Source organism: Solanum pennellii, chromosome 2 (genome assembly GCF_001406875.1).
Source record: "Solanum pennellii chromosome 2, SPENNV200".
Taxonomy (NCBI): domain Eukaryota; kingdom Viridiplantae; phylum Streptophyta; class Magnoliopsida; order Solanales; family Solanaceae; genus Solanum; species Solanum pennellii.
Window position 1 is genome coordinate 40,972,974 of NC_028638.1, and position 20,498 is coordinate 40,993,471.

Sequence of the window (20,498 nt, forward strand, 5' to 3'; positions counted from 1 at the left end):
ACACCGTTCATGTACACGTCAAAAAGATTAATATTGAAGTACTTATAACGCTGTCCAAAATATTTATATAATAATTAAATCAAATTTGAAAGGTGAACAGTTTGATAACTATGATGAGTAATACTCAATCGTCTAGCTAGCTAGTAAAAGTGATCGACTGAATTATTATATCATTCATTAAAATTTGTTTCCGATGTTTAGTTGTTTATATAACTTAAATATATTTCGCATGTGTATTTGAATCAAAAAAGATTCATAGAAATGAGCAGACTTTTATCACTACTAGATAACGAGTTACTTCTTCCGTTTTACAAAGAATGATCTAGTTTGACTTGGCACAAAATTTAAGGGTATAAAGAAGACATTAATATCTTGCGGTCCTAAATTAAAGTTAGATTACATGTGCAAAATTGCACTTTGATCTTGTGGCCATAAACATGTCACATGAAAAGCTGAAATTACAATTTTATCAAAAAAAAAAAGAGGTCATTTTTTTTAAAGACACTGAAAAGAAAAGAAGGTCATTCTTTTTTAAACGAAAGAAAGCAACATTTTAAGTATATATTAATATCTAATAAAAGGAAATAAGCAAACAACATAGCATCAACACGTCTCCTTATGATGCGTGCTTGTTCAATGGAGATAGAGAATAGTGTGGTGGATTTTAAGCTTCTAAGTTTGTTCACTTATATTCTAATTCCACCTCTGATGGACCCCCCCTCTATATGAAGATGATGATTGTAGGTAGTGAGGGCAAATGGGCGGTTGGATAAAATTTGGGCGGGTTGAAAATGATTAATATTAAATGGATAGTAAATTAATTCGTCTATATTTGATATGAGTACAAATGGATTTAATAACAACGGATTAGATAAAATAATAGTTTATTTATTATCCATATTTCATGAGTAAATAATACTCTATTTAAAGTATTCAACATGGAGAAAATACTTTTGTCTTTTTTTAGATTAGAAATATTGAAAATGCGTCATAAAAGTAAAAAAATCCTATAACATCTCATATAAAATAAATTTATATAATAACAAGTGGAAAATATTTTTAATTTCAAAGTAAATGAATATTTATATTTTAGGACTAAAACATGTTTAATGCACTTTAATCAAGGTCAATACTAATAGATAATATGGTTATTTACACTATTATCTATTATCCAATATAAAATTAAATAAATAACCAAAATATAATTATAATTAACAAAAGAAATATACATTTAAAATATATATTTTTGGAGGGCCAAAAACTTCACATTTCAATTATAGAGAAAAATAATTTGTTCTATAGAAAAAAACATAAAAGGAAGAGAAGTTACAATATTTTTAGTGATATCATGATATTTGAGTGCATAAAAGTCAGAAACTAGTTTGCCGTTAAATTTCAGTTCTCTAGTCTTGATAAAATATATCACATGTATATATATCGTGTATATCACTGATCATACCCATATTTTCATGGATATATGTAATATGTGTATGTTATACATGATATATAGGAGATACAAAGGGGATATACATAGATGCAGTCGTTTTCAACCTCAAGTTTTTAATTTGAAAATCAGCTCAAATCCACCTCAAAATAGTCCCCAAACAATTTGAAAATTGATATTCAAGCTTCTTAAGATATTACAGCTGAAAAGTAAAATCCAGCAACTTTTTTTTGGATACTAAAGATAAAACTTCATTAACTAAACAGGAATGTTAGAGGGATACATTGTTACATGCCAATCTTATTATGCAACTAAAGTAGTTCTAAGCATAACTTTTGTATTCTTCATTTTCCATGTAAAATGCCAAAGGCAAATTACTCAAACAGCTTAGAATATCTTGCCTATATTCTTGCCACCAATTCATGAAGCTACTATGAAGCTGGAAAATATCAGAGGATACTGAATAACTCCTTATCATATTCATTACATATTCCCCAAAATTAACCAAATACTCCCTTGCATTTTCCTTCTCTTGTAGACTCCCTTCTCTCAGTCTTTTGGAATTTATAATAGCTTCCTCCACATATGCCCAAAAGCAAGAATCTTCGGTGAGGCTAACACACTTCCTTCTATCGTTACCACTTCCAGACGGGTTGTCTTCTCTCCTCCATTCCTCCAACTTTTTATAGTGCTCGGATCTACCAAGATTTACATAGTCTGTGTTCCCTGGTTTCATATAGTATGCAGCTATGTCGAGTGGTTCGACCATCCTTCTATAGTTTGTCCCTGCATACAGCCAACGAGTACGAAAAACTGCCTCCTCTCTTTGTGGCATTTTCTCTCCTTCTGCAACCATTGTTTTCCAGTACTTAGTGAGGACTCTTTGGTGCTTGACAATTTCTTGTCTGCTTTTGACAGCATCCCTGCCTCGATACTCACTGCGTTTGTAACTATCATAGTAGCCTCCTTCTTTCAGGGTTACTTTCTTGTACCACTCTAGCCATGTCATAGCTTCTTTCATTTTGTTTAGCTTCTTCCCAGGATCAAAGGCATTCCTCTTCTTTGCAAAAGATTCTTCCACTCTTTTCTTCACTTTAGTCCTTATAGAGTTCATGTTACTGGTCTGCTGCCACGACAAATATATGCATTGTAGAAGTTAGAAATACAGGTTTAGAAACAAGTTCTATAAGTTTTTCGAATGTTTATCTCTATTGATTTCCTATTTATTCAACTTCAGCTCAAGAAAAATGGAAACTATACTTGCTTTCAGTTAAGGAGTAAGAGTTTGTTTTACCTGTCCACCAATTCCGATTGCTTCTAGCTGTAGATCAATGCCTGCTTGAAGTTGATCCACGCTAAACTGAAACAGCTGAGAAGCTCCCTTAAGGATTACTCTATGATTGAGGCGTTCCAAAACCTGCTCATAGTCGAAAGCCAAGGAATGATTGTCCTGGTGTTGGCTATTTAAGTTCATTTCCGTCATAAGATCCAAAACTGATTCAGGTTCCTCAAAACAAGAGCAGTCTGAATCTGAACACAGCAGAAACATACCGAATGGCTTGTAAATACATGGTTGGGGAATAGAACCAGCAAAGACATTAGTAGGTGAAATTAAAGATCTTGGGATTGGATCTTGGTTCGAGACTACGTGCAAGAAGCTTGAATTCCATGATGAACGTTCTGATATGGCTTGTTGCAGGCCACTATCTCCAAGAAGAGGTGAACCAAAAGTGATACAAGTGGGACGCTTATTACTGTCCTTAAGTAGCCAGAGAGTGAATAGAGATGCCACAGAACCTCCTAACGAAACTCCAGTGATTATTAGAGGACTAAAACTGCCCAACTGCAGTCAATCAGAATGAACAAAACATCAACATGAATATATGAACAACAAGGCTCCTGCAGACCAAACTAACACCATAATATCTATAAAAGATTCTATTCAATCTATGCCCACACACTTATACTATACTAAGGTCCTATTACCCCTGAACTTATTTTATAAGTAATTTTCTACCTTTTTTCGGCCTATGTGACACTGGTTTAAAAAAAAAGTCAATCAGCATTGATCCCACAAGATAGTGTCACGTAGGCCAAAAAGGATAGAAAATTATTAATAAAATAAGTTTAGAGGGTAATAGGACCTTAGTATAGTATAAGTGTGTTCTTAAATTTCGGACATACTCTTTGATTCTAGTTTTCTACCTACTATGTCTTAGACTACAACATTGAAATAGCATTTCAGTGCATTTTTAGAGTTTAAGACCACACAATTTTAAAGTTTCTTTGCATCTTTTAGTTTTGTACCAAGTTAAAAACAAACTGAATCTATCACAAGGGAAGCTCAAGAGAAATAAAATTTTTTGGAGAGAAATAGAAGAATATAATAGTACCTGTTCTTTGAGGGCAGAGAGGTCATTCAGTAATGAAGCAAAAAGGGTTATTGCAGCTTTGTTAACCGAGAAATGAGGGTTGAGTTTGGTAGAAATGAAGTCAAAAGGAGATTGAGAGCCTTCAAGCTCCTCTGAAGAGACCATTTCTTTCTGAAGATTACATGTGGGAGAGGATACAAAAGCAACAATAGCACCATTTGAATGATATGGGTAAACTTTAAACAAAATTGGTTTATTGATATAAGGATGACTGCTAAGGTCAGAGATTGTGATCCAAGAATGATGAAGTAGATCTGAGCTCAGAAACAAATTTGCCAATTCTTGGCCACTACTGAACCTGCGGAACAAAAAAAATGATAAATTGAGTCATGTAAAACAATACAATCTTGAATAATAAAGCAAAAAGATTTGAATTTTTTGTATATATGCTATAAAAGAACAAAATTGTCACTCACAAGGAAACTTGGCTCATCTTGGCCTTAGGAAAATTTGAGATATTCCTAAAGGCTTAGCTAACATTTAATATAAATAAGCATAGTAGTAGAAGATATTTGCACAAGAAGTTAACATACAAGTTTAACAAATGAAAAAGGAATGAGAAAAGTAGATGTAAAGGACAAGAAGAAAATGCCCAGAAATTGAAGGAGAAGAAGGGAAGGATGGTTACTTCTTGATTTTTCTTGACTCTCAAGTCTTACTAGTATAACTAACACTTCCTTCGTTTCAGTTTATGTGACAGTGTTTGATATGACACAAAATTAAAGAAATGTTAGAATCAATATGGGACAAATAGAGTACACATGAGTACTTTTAAATAGAAATAGTTTAGTTAATTGACTATCTCAACTTTCGATTCGTTGGACACAATTTTATTTTCACTTTGTAATTCTCTCGCCCCCACACCCCCTGTTTCCTCTTCCCTCTCAATAATTAAAAAGAAAAAAAAAGTGAGTAGTCGTAATCAGTTAAACTTCTTGGTCAGCTTTAGTTTAATCATCTTCCATTCTTGAAGACTTTTTTTCCTCTGCAAGTTGAAGTCCTCCACTATTAATTAATGCCTAGTGTACTATATAGACATGAATTGAAAATTTGGGGAGGAGTTGGTGGGAATAAGAGGATGATTCCATTACATTTAATTTAAGAAGATAGTGAATAATAATATTTCTTTATATACTTATGATACTTAATGATATCCTAAAAATAAACACATTTATGGTAATTCTTGACTATAAGAAAGAATCAATTGAAATATTTAATTTTTTGAAAGGAGAGAGGAGCAAACTAGTGGTAGTTTAATTTTAAAATGTAGTACTATCACAACTACAATGATTGTAACATAAAGCATAAAGTAGTATATTCTACATGACACGACATAAACCAATTAATTAGTTTGAAGAAGTTGCATCCCAACTTCCTCTGTATATGACATTATAATAACATGGTCATGAATAGTCTTAAACTCATATCATAGAAGAAAACTTTAATTAGTAGTGTGTGGAGTACTATATTAGCAATTCATAGAAAAGTTGCTTGCCAATTTTTATGGTTGTCGTTTTCTTTTTGAGGTGGAATTAGAGTGAAACAGATAAGATACATTCGGTAACTTTCAGAACAATTAACAATTGACCTCCTGTGCCTGTTAAAGAAAGGGAAGCTGAAAGCCAATGAGTAAAAAACTTGCAGAAAAACATTGATTGGGTCAATTGTATTCCAATCACAAGCTTTTTTAAGCACGACAACTACAGCTGAAAAGTTTCTCGCTCAAAAGGAAATATGTCTTTTAACTTGGCTTTGAATTATATTTATGCCCTTCAACTTTGGGTTTGTACAAGTAGACACTTAAACTTGCAGAAAGTTGAACAAATAGACACACATATCCTACATGTCATTGTTTATCCTACGTGGTGTCATATATTTTGTCATGTAGGACTCATGTGTTTATTTATTTAAAGGTTGGATAGTTAAAGTACCTGTTTGTGCAATATGAAAATTGGAGGTCAAAATTAAAATTTGAAGCCAAGTATTGAGTCTAATATATTATATATGTATTATGCCTTTCTAAAACTCTCTTTCAGTACCTTGAGGAATCTTAGTAGTTTAGTTGGTTCATCACCTGAACTTTCACCTAATTGATGGAGTTTAATCCCCACATTGCAATTCCCACCCACATTTCCCCTTCCACTACCCCCAAATGAAGTTGATCAGACAAAAAGGATAACCATCTCAAATGAAAAATTAAACCAGACAGTACCTAATTAATTGAACCAATTGATTCATATTACTTCAGTCTGCACAATTTAAAGCTACAAAAAGTAGTTGGCTTATGTAACTGTAAAGCCAAAATCTAAGTTAGGCTATCCAGATTTACAACTAGGTTTATACATGCATATAATCCAGATTATATATCTGTAAGTAGAAATAAACTGTTCAGACCATAAGAACTCGTATCGCTTTCCTTGTTAGCATCCTGTTTAACACAATTTCTCACAAGGAAAAAAGTGATGATTTAAATCTCAGGGCAGGGGACTAACAAAATATCCCTTACACTGAAGATACATAGCTAGATTTGCCTGTGCATCAGCTTCGGGTGTTGAGTTCCTGACATGTTAAATAGGTAACACATTAGAATGGAATGTAACATAGGCAGAAAGGGAAGTTGAAAAGATTTGGGTAAGGTGAATATGTAAACAACACTGTAGTCTGTAGAGTATCATATCGAGCAATGCAAAAAGAACAGTCAAATGACATGCTTGGGAAGCATGCACTCACATCCAGAAACAGATCGATAGAAGAACCATTTTCAGATGGTGCAATGCCAGAATATTGCATAAATTGAACCCAATCTTACTCTCTAACCTGTTACCGTTAATCTCTAATGTTGCAATATAATAATAAAGGGCATCTTGATGCACAAAGCATCCTATGTTCACGCAGGATCCAGGAAACTGTCGTACCCCGAAGGGGTGGCACGTAGGCAGTCTACCCTAATGCAAACACCAGTGACTAATTTCATGGCTCGAACCCGCGACCTATATATTCAGAGTAAAATAATAGTGCTACAGATAAGTAAGCTTCTTAAACTAACTGTAAATCGACATTCTGTTAAGTGTTATCCCACATCAACAGTAGGAGTCCTCCCAAAACCATGTGACCCACAGTGCTCCTGTGAAGCTGCTCATTCTCTGACAGCACTTCATTTTCTAGTGTTCTACTGCTGGTGGTTATTTATTTGTTCTGGGTGGTTTATTCATTTTCTGACAACATAGATGTTGAATGCATTTTCAAAAGTTCATAAGAAACCAACTATATACTTCTAGTTTCCTTGACACTTCAAAGATGAGATCTCCCATTGCACTTAGTTTACTAGCCATTTAGCCTTAAACAGTTAATTGTAATCACTTTTTAAGAAAGAATGACATTGCATAAACAATTCTCAGGCTGCTGTTAAGTTATTTTTTAGAGAAAGTCATTACAAATGGTCTTGCCAAATTATATCTATACACAGGTAGATAGGTGAATTTACACCTATGATCTTTTTACAGATAATTGGGGTAATCCCCTTATGGCCATGTCTATTAGAAGGAACAAAATTAAAAAATAGTATTCCTTAGAGATGGCTATAAAAGAAAAAGAATACATGACCTGCATGCAGACAAGTTCCGAGTCTCCTTGAACTTGTATGTGCTTAAAACCTTTCTCAAGCGCATATTTCAGCCCTAAGATTACACCTCTGTATTCAGCAACATTATTAGTTGCAAAGCCCAAACCTTCACGTAGCCGGTAAACCTAGAAAAAGAGAATTAGAAGTTGAAAAACTGTAAAATTGTGGTAAAAAAGCTGTCTTTAAACTGAAAAGGGAGCATACGACACTTCCATCTACAGCTCGCAGAACAGCACCTGCACCAGCTAGTCCAGGGTTTCCCTTTGAAGCAAGAATGCATGAAACCACATGTGGGGGAACTGAGCAGTTAAAGAGGTATTCGAAGAAGCTTTATCAAATAACATAAAAGATATTAAGACGTGAAGAATATTGTTCATATGATTAGAGTAGGAATTTTTGCGTAACTCCTTTTCTGGCAGCAACAAGGATAACCAGATAGCACACGTACTGTAAGTCCAAAGAAAACACAATGTGTTTTAAAATCAGAGAGTTCCTTAGAATGGAGTTCTACATGTGAATCATGTGAATGTGCTTCAATGAAAGATATATTCAACTTAAAGTTATTACTAGTACAGTGAATCCTGGAAACAATCTTCAATATTTGTAATTGCACTCAATTTTCGGAAAAGTCTTACCTATTTTTCATTGAATAATGACATGGGCTATTCAGTCAGTGATATATGCCCCTGGCAACAGTCTGCCTTGTATATTCCACATTTGAGAGCAGTCATGAGAAGTAGGTATAGATAACTTTGTATCCCATTATGCAGGAGAACATTATTATTGATTGTTATCCTAGACTAATAATCCCTGTAGATAATAGCCAGAACTGACCAATTGAGCTTCTCCTTCTTGCATTTTCTTTTTTCTTTTTCTCTTCTCCCTTACTCCCTGCATGTCGGCCAACCTATATTAACTTCCCAAACCCAAACACGGTTTCATATTCCTCATTTCTAGAGGGTGGCGATGAAATTCTCCCCTCCCCGTCCCTGCTAGTGTGCTACTCTCCTCCCCAATGCAAAATCACTCTCCAACCCCTGGTACTCTTTTTCTTTTTTTAACCATGGTATCTGAGCAAGTTTGTGCACGCCTCGACTAATCCCACAAAGCACCTGCTATCCCCCACAAGCACAAGTACCGGGTAACTCTATCCACCAAGGCTAATGTTTTTGCCTCCACTGGAAACTGAAGCTGAAAACCTTGTGGTTCTCAACTCACTTCATTGACCACTAGGTCATACCCTTGGGTGTTCCCAAACCCGATACTCCCCTCCACCTTGATCAGTTCAACTGTTGTTGCATCAACCTCTTATAGTGAAAATCACCCCCTAATTTATCCCTGAAGAGGGCAGTCCACCTGCCCTACCCGTGACGGTGGTTCTCTGCCACCCACCACCTGTCCCACAATACTTTTCCAATATCTAGAATTCGACATAGAGAAGGGTATCTCTGATTTGTTATTTAAAAATTTGACTTACTAACCAAATTAGTTATCACAAAGCACGTAGTCTCCTCACATACAGCCACTGAATTTTCTCACTTCTCCATCAGAACTTGATATCAAAATTCAAAGACAGATAGAAGTTCAACCACCCGAGAAAAACTAGATATTTTAGTACTAGCAATTGAGGCAATGCCGTAATCAACAACTGTGTAACGATACTCATAGAAAGAGCCAGCAGGAATTAGTAACTGGACGATATGTGATTTCATTGTTAGTGGCAAAGAAAAGGTTGTTCTATTTGAAGCAACACCAGCATTTTACAAGAATATAACAAACAAATGGTTGAACGTGTCACAAGTAACCACGCAATCACTTAACATATTGGACAAAAACTAAAAAAAATTAATGTACGTTAACAAGAAATTGCACATCGAAACCAGATAAGGTTTTGCTACAGAAATAATTAGCTACAAAAAAACTTTTACGCAATAAGTAGATATTAGGGGATCTTCAAGGAAATTGTCTAATTTGAAATGTTTTTGCTGAGCAACTGCTGAAAAAAGAAGCTACCATATCTAACTGGAGATACATGGTTAACCAGTTTGAAACAAAAATCAAGTAAATTTCAAGTGTAAACAGACCTTACCTTATAAAAAGCATTTCCAATATACACAGAACTCACATGGATTATTCATGTTATAGAACAGTAACAAAGGCATTTTCCAGTGTATTCACTCTACTTACAAAACAATTCTGTTTCCATCTCATAAGGTATTCAGAGACATTAGCGAACATAACTACACTCATCTGACTTGAACTCGCCAACAACTATGTCTTTTGTCTTGTAGTACCACCAATTGGAGGAATCACAAATCTTCATAAGCTCAACTCAAGGCCTAATTAACTAAATCACATGTATGAAAGTTTGAGTTTTGATGATACTTTCTAAAAGTTATTGTCAGACTAAAAGCAACTAATGTCAACTATACGTATAACGTTGTTACAAGATGCTCTACAGGCTGCAAACAAATCTAAGCTGAGCACTTGCACTTGTGCAGGGTATATACATCATTCTAGAATTATATCAGCATCACAAATGTATTCCACTAAAGCTCAACATCTCGAAAACACACAAGTGAATCTAAGTATCCTGAAACTACACTACCACATTGATCATGATCCTGACCTCCTTGGTAGTTGGTTCTTTGTTTGTTTGGCCCTCCTTGATAGCTGCTCACATAATTTGCATCCTCCTCTTAGTCTTGGACATGATTATATTGCTCCTGTAATTGCCCACTTGACCTTTCAACCACATGGACCTTCTGTGCCATCATCTCCGCTATTAGCTTAGTCAAAAGTGTCATTTGGGTAGAAAGTTGGGGTATGGTCTCATCTCTGTCTTGGGTGATTGTGGAATTTGAGGACCCATAGGATACATCTCTCCATTTATTGTCCCATGCATGTGCTTGCTTAGCCACTCAGTCCAATATTTTACTTGCCTCGGGAAAAGTCAAGTTTAGGATTGCTCCTTTCGCCATATTATCCACAAGAATTTCATTCTCTGGGTTCAAAGTATAGTAGAATCTCTGCAGAAGCGACTCATCTGTGCAACGATGTTGAAAACACATTCTAATACACTTTTTATACCGCACCCATGCTTCATGTAGTCTCTCATGTGGCTTCTGTTTGAATGTCGAAACACAGACACCTCAACTCCACAATCACTAGCTGGGAAAAAAATTCATCCAAAGAGCGTCCAAAAGCTCATCCCAGTTATGGACTGATCAAGCTGGAAGATCATCAAACCAAGTTCTAGCTTTAAGGAGAAGGGGAAGAGCCTCAACCTAAGTGCATCATCAGAAACGTTTTTCTTTTGTGCCAGAAATTCTTGTACATGGGAAATGGAGAATATCGAAGTTATGCTTAGAACTACTCCAGTTGCATAGCTTAATAAGATTGGTATGTGAAAATGTATTGTATAACCAAATAGGTCTGTGCACACTCCTTGTAACATTCCTGTTTAGTTAATGAAGTTTCATCTTTAGTACCCAAAAAAAGAGAAAAGACAAGTGATTGATTTTACTTTTCGGTCATAATCATGTGTGCTTTTAGGTAACTTCCATCTTTTTGCTTTCTTGGAGACAAACCATCAACCTTTAAAGTTGGAGGTGAATGGTGTTTATTACCTGAATAACCTCCTCTTATAGTTAATCTCATGCTTTATCAATGGTTTTAACGAATTCAACCATTAAGTGAGAACATGCAATTTCCACTTTGAAGTTCTCCATAATTTGAGTATCAATAATTTTTATATAGAAGTCGTTTGGTTGCTAGGATACATGAAATAAACTAGAACATCTTATGAGATTAATTTTTACATTTTATACCGAATGACTATCACACTTTTTATATAAAATAGTTAATACCACTATTTTTTTTTAGTATAAAATAATTTCCGAGACTAATTATTAACCATAATCAAATACGAAATAAAAAAGTAAGGTCATTGTTACCTAAATGGTTCTATGGGATAAAAACAAGCTGCCCAATTTGCCCCTGCAATAACCAACCGACTTCCCGTTCCATTTTTTCAACCCATTTGTACTAACTTGGCGGCAATAGTTCAAAACTGTAACACAATCATCGACAGTTTAGTGGCAAACTGAAATGGGTGTTCAAGGTCTCTGGGATCTCATCGCCCCTGTTGGCCGCCGCGTCTCCGTCGAGACCCTCTCCGGGAAAAAACTGGCAATCGGTAACATCATCCTTAAACCCTAACCCTAATTAATACAACTCAGTGATCATATTTATACTCATTATACTATGTGAAAATTGTTATTTATCAGATGCGAGTATATGGATTATACAATTCATGAAAGCAATGCGAGATGAAAAGGGAGAGATGGTGCGGAATGCTCATATTTTGGGATTTTTCCGTCGAATTTGCAAGCTACTTTACCTTCGGACCAAGCCAGTATTTGTATTTGACGGTGGTACACCTGCTCTGAAACGTCGAACAGTGATTGCGCGTCGCCGCCAGAGGGAAAATGCTCAGGCCAAAATTAGGAAGACGGCTGAAAAGTTGCTCCTTAATCATGTTAGTCGCTCAATTATTTGAAGTTATGTGTTGCAGACTTGGAACATATGAGTGTACCATTTTTAGAACAACTTGAGTTTTTGGGATAAGACTGGTCATACAATATAATATTCTTTAAATGTTTTTTAGTTACTAACAACGTATTTTCACGGCTTAGGAGCATGTTAAAACGTAAATAATCTTTGTCCTTATCTGTTGGATGAGATGGTCCATGTTTGCTTTTTTATTCTGGATCACATTAGTGTTCGTCATCAATGCTGTCATGGATTATCATGCAGGCAGAGGACAGAAACATTGATAAAATCAATATTTCCTTGATTCTCTGTTCTGTTGAAATTGGAAATTGTCAGTGTCTGATGTAGCTTAAAATGCACTCAATTTATTAGCAACCTCATTATGGTAAGCATTTAGAAGCTTGCATGATGTTGGATAACTTTTTTTTATCCATTTCTACCTGCAGCTTAAGGCAATGAGGCTCAAAGAGCTATCTGTGGATCTGGAGAACCAGAGGAAACTGAATGATACAAAGGGTAAAAAGGTTATAACAGAAGCAACTGGAATGATGGAGAACATGGCTGAAGGAAATGGCTTGGGGGCAGAAAATTATGACAAAGAAGCATTGGATGAGATGTAAGTTATAGTAGTCAGTTGTGTGATCTTTTTTTGTCATAGTTGTATGATCTTGTTGCTTTATACTCGAATGTGGACATTAATGATTCTGACACTCAGTTTGACAAGTTAATTAAGGTTGGCAGCTTCTATTCAAGCAGAGGAAGACTGGAATTTTGCTGATGATGCATCAACATCTTGTGCTGCGGCTCCTGCTGAAAATGATAACACCGATGAAGATGAAGAGATGATACTGGTTAGCATCAAGTGCTTGTTGATTTCATTTTCATCTTCACACATCAGATTTAGACTGTGCATGGTGCAAGTCACTTTATTTGAGTAGTAAAATGATTTTTTGATGCTTTTGGTATCAGTACAACTTATAGTTGTGTGTGTAATAAAACTAACAAGTATCAGATCCGGTGATGCCTCTGGTGCTGGAAATCTGTATAATTTTTGGGTCAGGCTTATGCCTTCAATTTCTACTATTTCAATCTGTGGACTTAATTGCGTATATGTAATTGTTATGCTTGTGATAATATTTGACGAGGTTATGAATAGACTTTTTTTCTCTTACTAACCCCCAAACTCTTTATGCAATGTGCAGCCAGATACACAAGGAAAAGTTGATCCTTCTGTTTTAGCTGCTTTACCTCCATCTATGCAACTTGATCTTCTTGGTCAGGTAATGGTAGTTCTTTTACTTATGGAAGAAGTATCCAGTTACTACTCCCTCAAAAGGGAGACAAACTGTTTATGCTGAATTTTCTCTCTTTGTTTGATCAATTGATAACTTGTTTGCCAGATGAGGGAGAGATTGATGGCAGAGAACAGACAAAAGTATCAGAAGGTCAAGAAGGTATATCATTAAGTTTTCTTGCGCATCAGTACATAATGATCTCTCTTTCTGCAATTGTTTTTGTGTTTTTTCGGGCTTGTATCTTCTTAAGATACGTACCTTTTGTAGTTTGAAGTACAAAATTTATAGTTTGCGCACAGCAGTTCATGTTTGACAGCACAATATCTCAATATTGAATACTGGTCCTTGTTTGTGAGTTACATTAGATGGATCGTGATGATGTCTTTTAAACGATCTATTTGTTGTTAAAAAGGTTTTTCGTCAGGTTGATGGTTTAGTTGGTACTTCTGTCACATGCTACATAATTTATGATGGTGGGCTTCAAACATTCTTTAGTCCTTTTCCAGGACTATTGAGCTTACAATTTTATCTTTTATGTTGTCCAGTTATGTTAGTTGCGGTTGGTAGGTTAAGAACTGGTGCTGTGTTCCTTTTGATATATTGATATATTCTTTATCTTTCCATTCTAATTCTCTAGTTGCATCTCTCAGGCCCCGGAGAAGTTCTCAGAACTGCAAATACAATCTTATCTGAAGACTGTTGCTTTTCGACGCGAGATAGGTGAAGTTCAGAAAGCTGCTGCTGGAAGGGGAATAGGTGGTGTACGCACTTCAAGGATTGCTTCTGAAGCAAACAGGGAATTTATTTTCTCCTCATCTTTTACTGGGGACAAAGAGTAAGTAACAATCATTTGGTTTGCTCTATTCATTCATTCATTTTCCTTTTCTTGCTTAAATCATCAGTGTCCACTAAAAAAATTGCACGTCGGCGTTTATCAGTGTCCTTGCATCTGCTGGGGAAGATCAAACTAGTAAGAAGTCAAGTGAAGTACAAACAGAAAATACTTTGGCAAATGCTGCGAGTGATGCTTCGACAAGGAAATCTAGTAGCGTGCTAGAATCGATTGTGTCTGAGCCTGAAACGGCATTTAATGATGATGTGGAGACATATCTGGATGAGAGGGGTCATCTTCGAGTCAGCAGACTGAGAGCCATGGGTGTTCGCATGACTCGAGATTTACAGAGAAATTTAGATTTGATGAAAGAAATTGAGGAGGAGAATGTGTCCAGAAATAAAGATTTTAGCGATGTGCCTATTGTAAGTGACACTGATGTACATACCCCTGTAAATGTCTCTGACACAATTTCGCATCTGAACTCATCCAATCCAGATGATGATGGGAAGGCTTGTTTAAACAACAAAAATGAAGAATCTGAGTTGAGAAGTGGGACTACAATTCAGATATCTTTTGAAGATAATTTTGAACATGATTGTGCCAATGATGATGATGATATATTTGCGAGTTTAGTGGCAGGTGATCCAACGATGGAATTTCTTATGGATGATTCCCCTTCAAAGAAGCAGTGTCTAGATTCTGCTTCGGATGTTGAGTGGGAGGAAGGAGTGATTGAAAAGAAAGGTGACTTGCTAAGCAATAATTCTCAAGGGGAAAGGCAGGCTCCACTGGAGATAGATGGCATGGATGATGAGGCTGAAGTAGAATGGGAAGAAGGATGTGTAGACATTTGCGAGGATCCTCCCTTACTTCCGTCAGATTCAAAAAGTGCTTATAAAGGTGCTTTGGAAGAAGAAGCCAATTATCAGGAAGCAGTAAGGCGGAGTCTTGAGGATATGAGAGATCATAGATACATTGACAAATCTCATGAAAAAGAGATGTCTGAAGAAGCTATTCAAATAGCTGCTCAGGGTATAAGTAGTGAATCTTTTGGTCAAGAGAACTACTGTCCAACGGTACACAAAATTCTTCAACAGAAAGATTTACCATCTGAAATTCAGACTGCTGACTTGCATGATACTGTTCATGAGATGGATATCGCAGGGAGTAATAAAAGTTTGGGGAGCCATATGGGAGAACAATTTCAAGGGAATTCTGGTTACGGAAATATGCAGATTGAAAAAGCAACCAGTCATGCTGACAGAAATTTGCAAATTGAAAAAGCAACCAGTCATACTAACAGAAATTTGCATTGTGATATACATATGGAACCGACCATTCCACTTGATGGATCAGAAGTTGACATGATTAAAAAGAAGATAGCAGATACCACTGTTGGGGTTTCGTGTAACAATAACACACAAAGTGCTTCAGATGTTACTTCTATAGAACAATCAACATTGAATGAATCAACGAATGCAAGAACCACTGATGCCCAAGAATATGAATCTGGAGCAGGCGCACATCATTATACTCATGAGACAACAGAACTCACCAAAGCTTTCACCGAGGGTTTTACAACTGATATCAATAGTGCACAAAACCTAGATGAGGAAGGTGCTTGTGATCACCCATTATTTGAGAGAATCGGCCATTTGGACTCCGCAAGTACAAAAGAAGATCAAAAAGTTATGATGGCTAGTTTGGAAGAGGAGATGCATGTATTGGATAAAGAGCGTGAAAAACTAGGAGATGAGCAGAGAAAGCTTGAGCGTAATGCAGAGTCTGTTAGCTCTGAAATGTTTGCAGAGTGCCAGGTAGGTTTTTGATGATTTTTTTTTCAATGCAATTCTAAACCTACTTCATTTCCAAATAACAAATTTTATCATAAGGAAGTTGTTTTACACTAGGGAGTAGGAATTTTTGGTTGAGGTGTTCCTTGTCATTGTATTTAGTTTCTCAATTTTGCCGAAATGTGCTTGGTGGGTGTGATTACATGTTGATCCTTAGTGATACCAGTTCAGTTTTGTCATTGCCGTGCCATACTGTCTGTTCTATCTCAGTGAATTTTTTGCAGCAACTCTTTGGGTGTAATGTTCTAGTCTATAAGATCATGCCTTTTAGATGTAGTGCCTCTAGGCTAAGATCATACTTTGTATAGGAGTATCTCATTTTATTTAAATCATGTAATTTTGGTGTATCTTGGTTAGTTTATCAACTTGACTTCCAAACATGCGTGTTTGTTTTTTGCTTAGTGACTTTGGCTTGTGTAGTAGATTATAGAAATATCTTTGAAACTTTTACATAGATACATCTTTCCTTATCAAAAAAGTACTTTGTCTTTTCCTGCTCCAGCGTTCTGGTCAGCAGTCATCTCCGTTGTTTTTGTTCTCGATTTCTTTTCCTTGATGTTTTGTGGTGAATTGGTGATATAGTATTATCAGTAGTTCAATTCATTTGATTTACATTTTTCTGTATGTTAGGAGTTGCTCCAAATGTTTGGCTTGCCATATATCATAGCTCCAATGGAAGCTGAAGCCCAATGTGCGTACATGGAACTTACAGATCTTGTTGATGGTGTGGTTACTGACGACTCTGATGCATTCTTGTTTGGTGCTCGAAGTGTATACAAGAATATTTTTGATGATCGCAAATATGTGGAGACATACTTTATGAAGGTTCATCAGTGTTCTGGATATTCTTCTTTCCCTTAAGTTTGTCTCTGTGCAACTAGGTTTCTACAGCTATAATTGTTTAGGTCATTTTCTTAACGATTTTTTTTTCACTGCAATTGTTAAATGATGCTTGTAGTAAGATGAATTGTTTTTCTTTTCATGATCACTATCACAACCACTTCCCACCCCACCCCACCCGCCCAAAAGAGAGAATAAAAATTGGGCATAAGAAAAAAAAAGGGTTTTGAGGTTGGTGGTACACTACATGGCCAATGTTCATTTCTTAGAGAACATTGTAGTTTCCTTTCATTATTAGTGCATGTGGTTGATCATATATCTGCTGTTTGTAGGATGTGGAGAGTGAGCTTGGGTTGGATAGAGAAAAAATTATTCGTATGGCATTGCTCCTTGGGAGCGATTATACTGAAGGAGTGAGGTAAACCTATTTCTGTGGCTCTTTTACAAAGTTTTATATCCTGCTAACCAGGTGTCTCTGCCTCTCTTGTTGACTCCGCCAATTAGTCTTGTTTGCGTATTCTCATCCGGAGACCATAGATAGTATAATTCTTTTACGTGAAGCATCTATGTAATTATGTCTTAGACATTCGGAAGTCCTTATCCGTTCTTTCTTTCACGGCGCAGTGGGATTGGTATTGTTAATGCCATTGAAGTTGTAAATGCATTTCCTGAGGAAGATGGTCTTCAGAAATTTCGTGAGTGGGTGGAATCGCCAGATCCATCCATTCTCGGGGGGCTTGATTCACAGGCAGGTTCCAACTCTAGGAAGAGAGGGTGTAAAGGTGGTGATCCTGATATGAGTTGCTCAACCAGTAATCTCGAAGGCAATGCTGCTTCTGAGGACAGAGCTGAAAAGTCGAGGCAGATTTTCATGAATAAACATGTAAACCAGTTGTGCGCTTTTGCTTCAAATCTATTGTCTATTTGATTGGAAAAGCATGACCTCACTCTTTCTTTATGTTGGGATCGTTTTCACAGAGAAATATTAGTAAAAACTGGCATATTCCTTCTTCATTTCCGAGTAATGCTGTAATTTCAGCATATACGTCTCCTCGAGTTGACAAGTCAACAGAGCCTTTCGCATGGGGGAAACCTGATGTTTCTGTTCTTCGGAAGTAAGTTGTACACAATTTTTTCCTTAGAAAGGTCTAATGAGGATTAGGATTTATATATGACTCTTAATGAGTATTTTGCTTGTTGCAGAGTTTGTTGGGAGAAATTCGGCTGGAGCAGCCAGAAGGCAGATGAATTGCTAGTACCTGTCCTGAAAGAGTACAACAAACATGAGGTTGGTCCTTTTTTCATATTCTTCTACCTGTCTTATTCAAACACACTTTCTTGCTATTGAAATCTATAAAAAAAAATGTGTGGAAATAAATTGTGTCTGCCGAAATAAAACAAATGGATATAATAACCATGTCAATGATAAGAAAATGTCAATACATCACTTTTGTATTGTTTCTGAATGATCTGTACTTACAATTTCCTTTTTGTGGTAATTTCTCTGATTGGAGAAAGAGGAAGCTGATGAAGACTTTTCTCTCACTTTTCCTTTATTTACTTGATGTAGACACAACTTCGACTGGAAGCCTTCTACTCTTTTAATGAGAGATTTGCTAAAATCCGTAGCAAGAGGATAAATAAGGCTGTTAAATATATGACTGGGAACAAATCCAGTGATTTAATGGATGGAAGTGCACAAGATGCTCCTGGAATCTGTAAAAAAAGAGTAGTAAAATCTAATGATATGAATGAGGAAAAGATGGAGGATCCTCCGAGGGGACATGAGTCTGCTGGTGCTGATTATGAGGAGACTACAACAAAAAGATCAGTTGGGAAGCAGTCAAGGAAAAGGAAAGGAGGGCATCTGCAGACTGAACATTTGGAACCTCCAGAGGGAGCAGGAAGCAAGCGAAACACCAGTAAGAAATCAAGTGGTAGTATAGGAGGAGGGAAGGAAACAGCTCGATCTGTGTGGAAGGCAGGTAAAAAATCCTCCAGATCCTCCAAAACAAGCTCTGAGGGTGAAAAAGATAGTGATATAGAGCAACAATCACAAATCGAGAAGCCTGAAAAGCCAAATCAAACAAGAAGGGTAAGTCATTTTCCTGCAATATTAATTGTAGTTTAATTTAACCCATAATGATTACACCTTTTTGAGCGAAATTTACAAACATTAAGAATAGCTTTGAGAACTCATCTAGATATTATATTTTGTAATAGTGGAAGGTACTCATTGCATTGGTGCTAATGTCAAGTCATGCCTTGTTTTGTGTTCCCATAACCTCTACTGAATATCCATTAAGAATCAAAGTTGATATTCCATTCTCTCAGGTCAATACTTTCAAGGCAGCTTTTGGAAGACTTTATCTTTACGCCTATGATATTTTGTTTCTGCAAGTCCTATATATATGGTGTTCATAATAGTAGTATCTTGTTACATGTGATGTATGATATATTACTCACTTTCTACATATTCAGTGTTCAGGAGAAGGGAACTTTCTCTATTATCTATTTCTGTTTTATTTAACTTTAAACATCTCCAGTTCATGATTAATGTTTTTTCCATTTCGTTCTAATTGAAATTTCAGTCACAGCGTCATCGGAAAACAGTAAATTACAGTGAGAAGAGAGATGATGAGTCTGACAAAGATGATGGAGATTCTACTGCTGAAAAGTTAGAAAGGAGAGAATCAGGAGTAGATGTGGACATTGCTGAACGTTATCCTGCTGATTCTAGTAAGATGAATGAGAATGATACAAGTGATGATTACTGTCCACAAGAACTGTCAAACCTTGAAACAAATGCTGGCGGGGCTGAGATGGATTCTACTGCTCAACCAATCTTTGATGAAACTTATGATCCTATTCCTGGGGATCTTTTGTCTAAGGAGTACCTTAAAATGGGGGGTGGGTTTTGTTTAGAGGAAAATGATGGAGATATGGAGCATGAGATAAATGCTTCTAGCCCTATCTTATCAGTTGAGGGTTCTGATATTTATAATTCTTCTCAGCTTTTAGGAGATGAGAATAGTGGTAATGCTTCAAATCAATTGATTTCTAGCCCCTCAAGGAAAACAAGTGAGAAGCAATGTGAAGCAGGGATAGGTGCATCTGAAATTGAGCAAGATTTACACAACACAATTAATATTACTTGTAACGATGTATCCCCACACCTAGAAAATATGGGGAAGAATGATTATGTTTCCAGTTCAGTATTTCTCCGTGCAATGCCAAATTTGAGGAAGCGGAGAAAGAATAGCTGATGATACCAGTGCTGCTGTGTCGGGTAATCCTTTGTATATGAATTAGGTTAGCATGTAATTTCTTTTCATCTTTCGCATGTAATGCTTGCATCATTGTGGGAGTACCCACCTTGTATGATTTTTGTATAAGCGGATAAGTTATTGAATTCATCTGTCGTGTAACAGATATGTTTCCAAGCTGCATATGTGGTACTTACTGCTTAGTGATGAACTTACAGGGATTCATGAGTAACAAATTTGTTTGTGTACAGTAGTTTTTGGTCTTGCTAACACATTGCTGCTGCAATCTTTCTTTTTCTGGCAAGAACAATTATCCTTGTACTTGTCCTGATTTCCTGGATGTGATGTGTTAATAGT

General features: G+C 36.2%; 2 protein-coding genes across 4 annotated transcripts; one reads left to right on the plus strand and one right to left on the minus strand.

The window, feature by feature from the left end:
• Positions 1-1,582: 1,582 nt before the first annotated feature.
• On the minus strand, positions 1,583-4,536 carry LOC107008780 (senescence-associated carboxylesterase 101-like). Of its 2 annotated transcripts, none has more exons than XM_027915029.1 (4): positions 4,293-4,536; positions 3,838-4,174; positions 2,739-3,287; positions 1,583-2,570 (listed from the first exon to the last, which is right to left on the minus strand). In XM_027915029.1, exons 1-4 carry the CDS (start codon positions 4,307-4,309, stop codon positions 1,767-1,769), a joined length of 1,707 nt encoding a protein of 568 aa, XP_027770830.1. In that variant the 5' UTR covers positions 4,310-4,536; the 3' UTR covers positions 1,583-1,766. The 2 variants fall into 2 exon arrangements, with proteins under 2 accessions (XP_027770830.1, XP_015063431.1); XM_015207945.2 differs by having other exon boundaries at positions 1,583-2,567; positions 4,293-4,525.
• A 6,959-nt stretch (positions 4,537-11,495) lies between these two features.
• Positions 11,496-20,411, plus strand: LOC107011358 (DNA repair protein UVH3). Of its 2 annotated transcripts, none has more exons than XM_015210826.2 (15): positions 11,496-11,696; positions 11,788-12,038; positions 12,499-12,668; positions 12,777-12,903; positions 13,255-13,332; positions 13,453-13,506; positions 13,998-14,182; positions 14,286-15,999; positions 16,666-16,860; positions 17,208-17,293; positions 17,500-17,758; positions 17,854-17,990; positions 18,079-18,163; positions 18,446-18,970; positions 19,467-20,411. In XM_015210826.2, the coding sequence occupies exons 4-15, from the start codon at positions 12,895-12,897 to the stop codon at positions 20,139-20,141; spliced, it is 4,002 nt and encodes a 1,333-aa protein (XP_015066312.1). In that variant the 5' UTR covers positions 11,496-11,696; positions 11,788-12,038; positions 12,499-12,668; positions 12,777-12,894; the 3' UTR covers positions 20,142-20,411. The 2 variants fall into 2 exon arrangements, with proteins under 2 accessions (XP_015066312.1, XP_015066311.1); XM_015210825.2 differs by having other exon boundaries at positions 11,609-11,696; positions 12,786-12,903.
• The last annotated feature ends 87 nt before the right edge of the window (positions 20,412-20,498 follow it).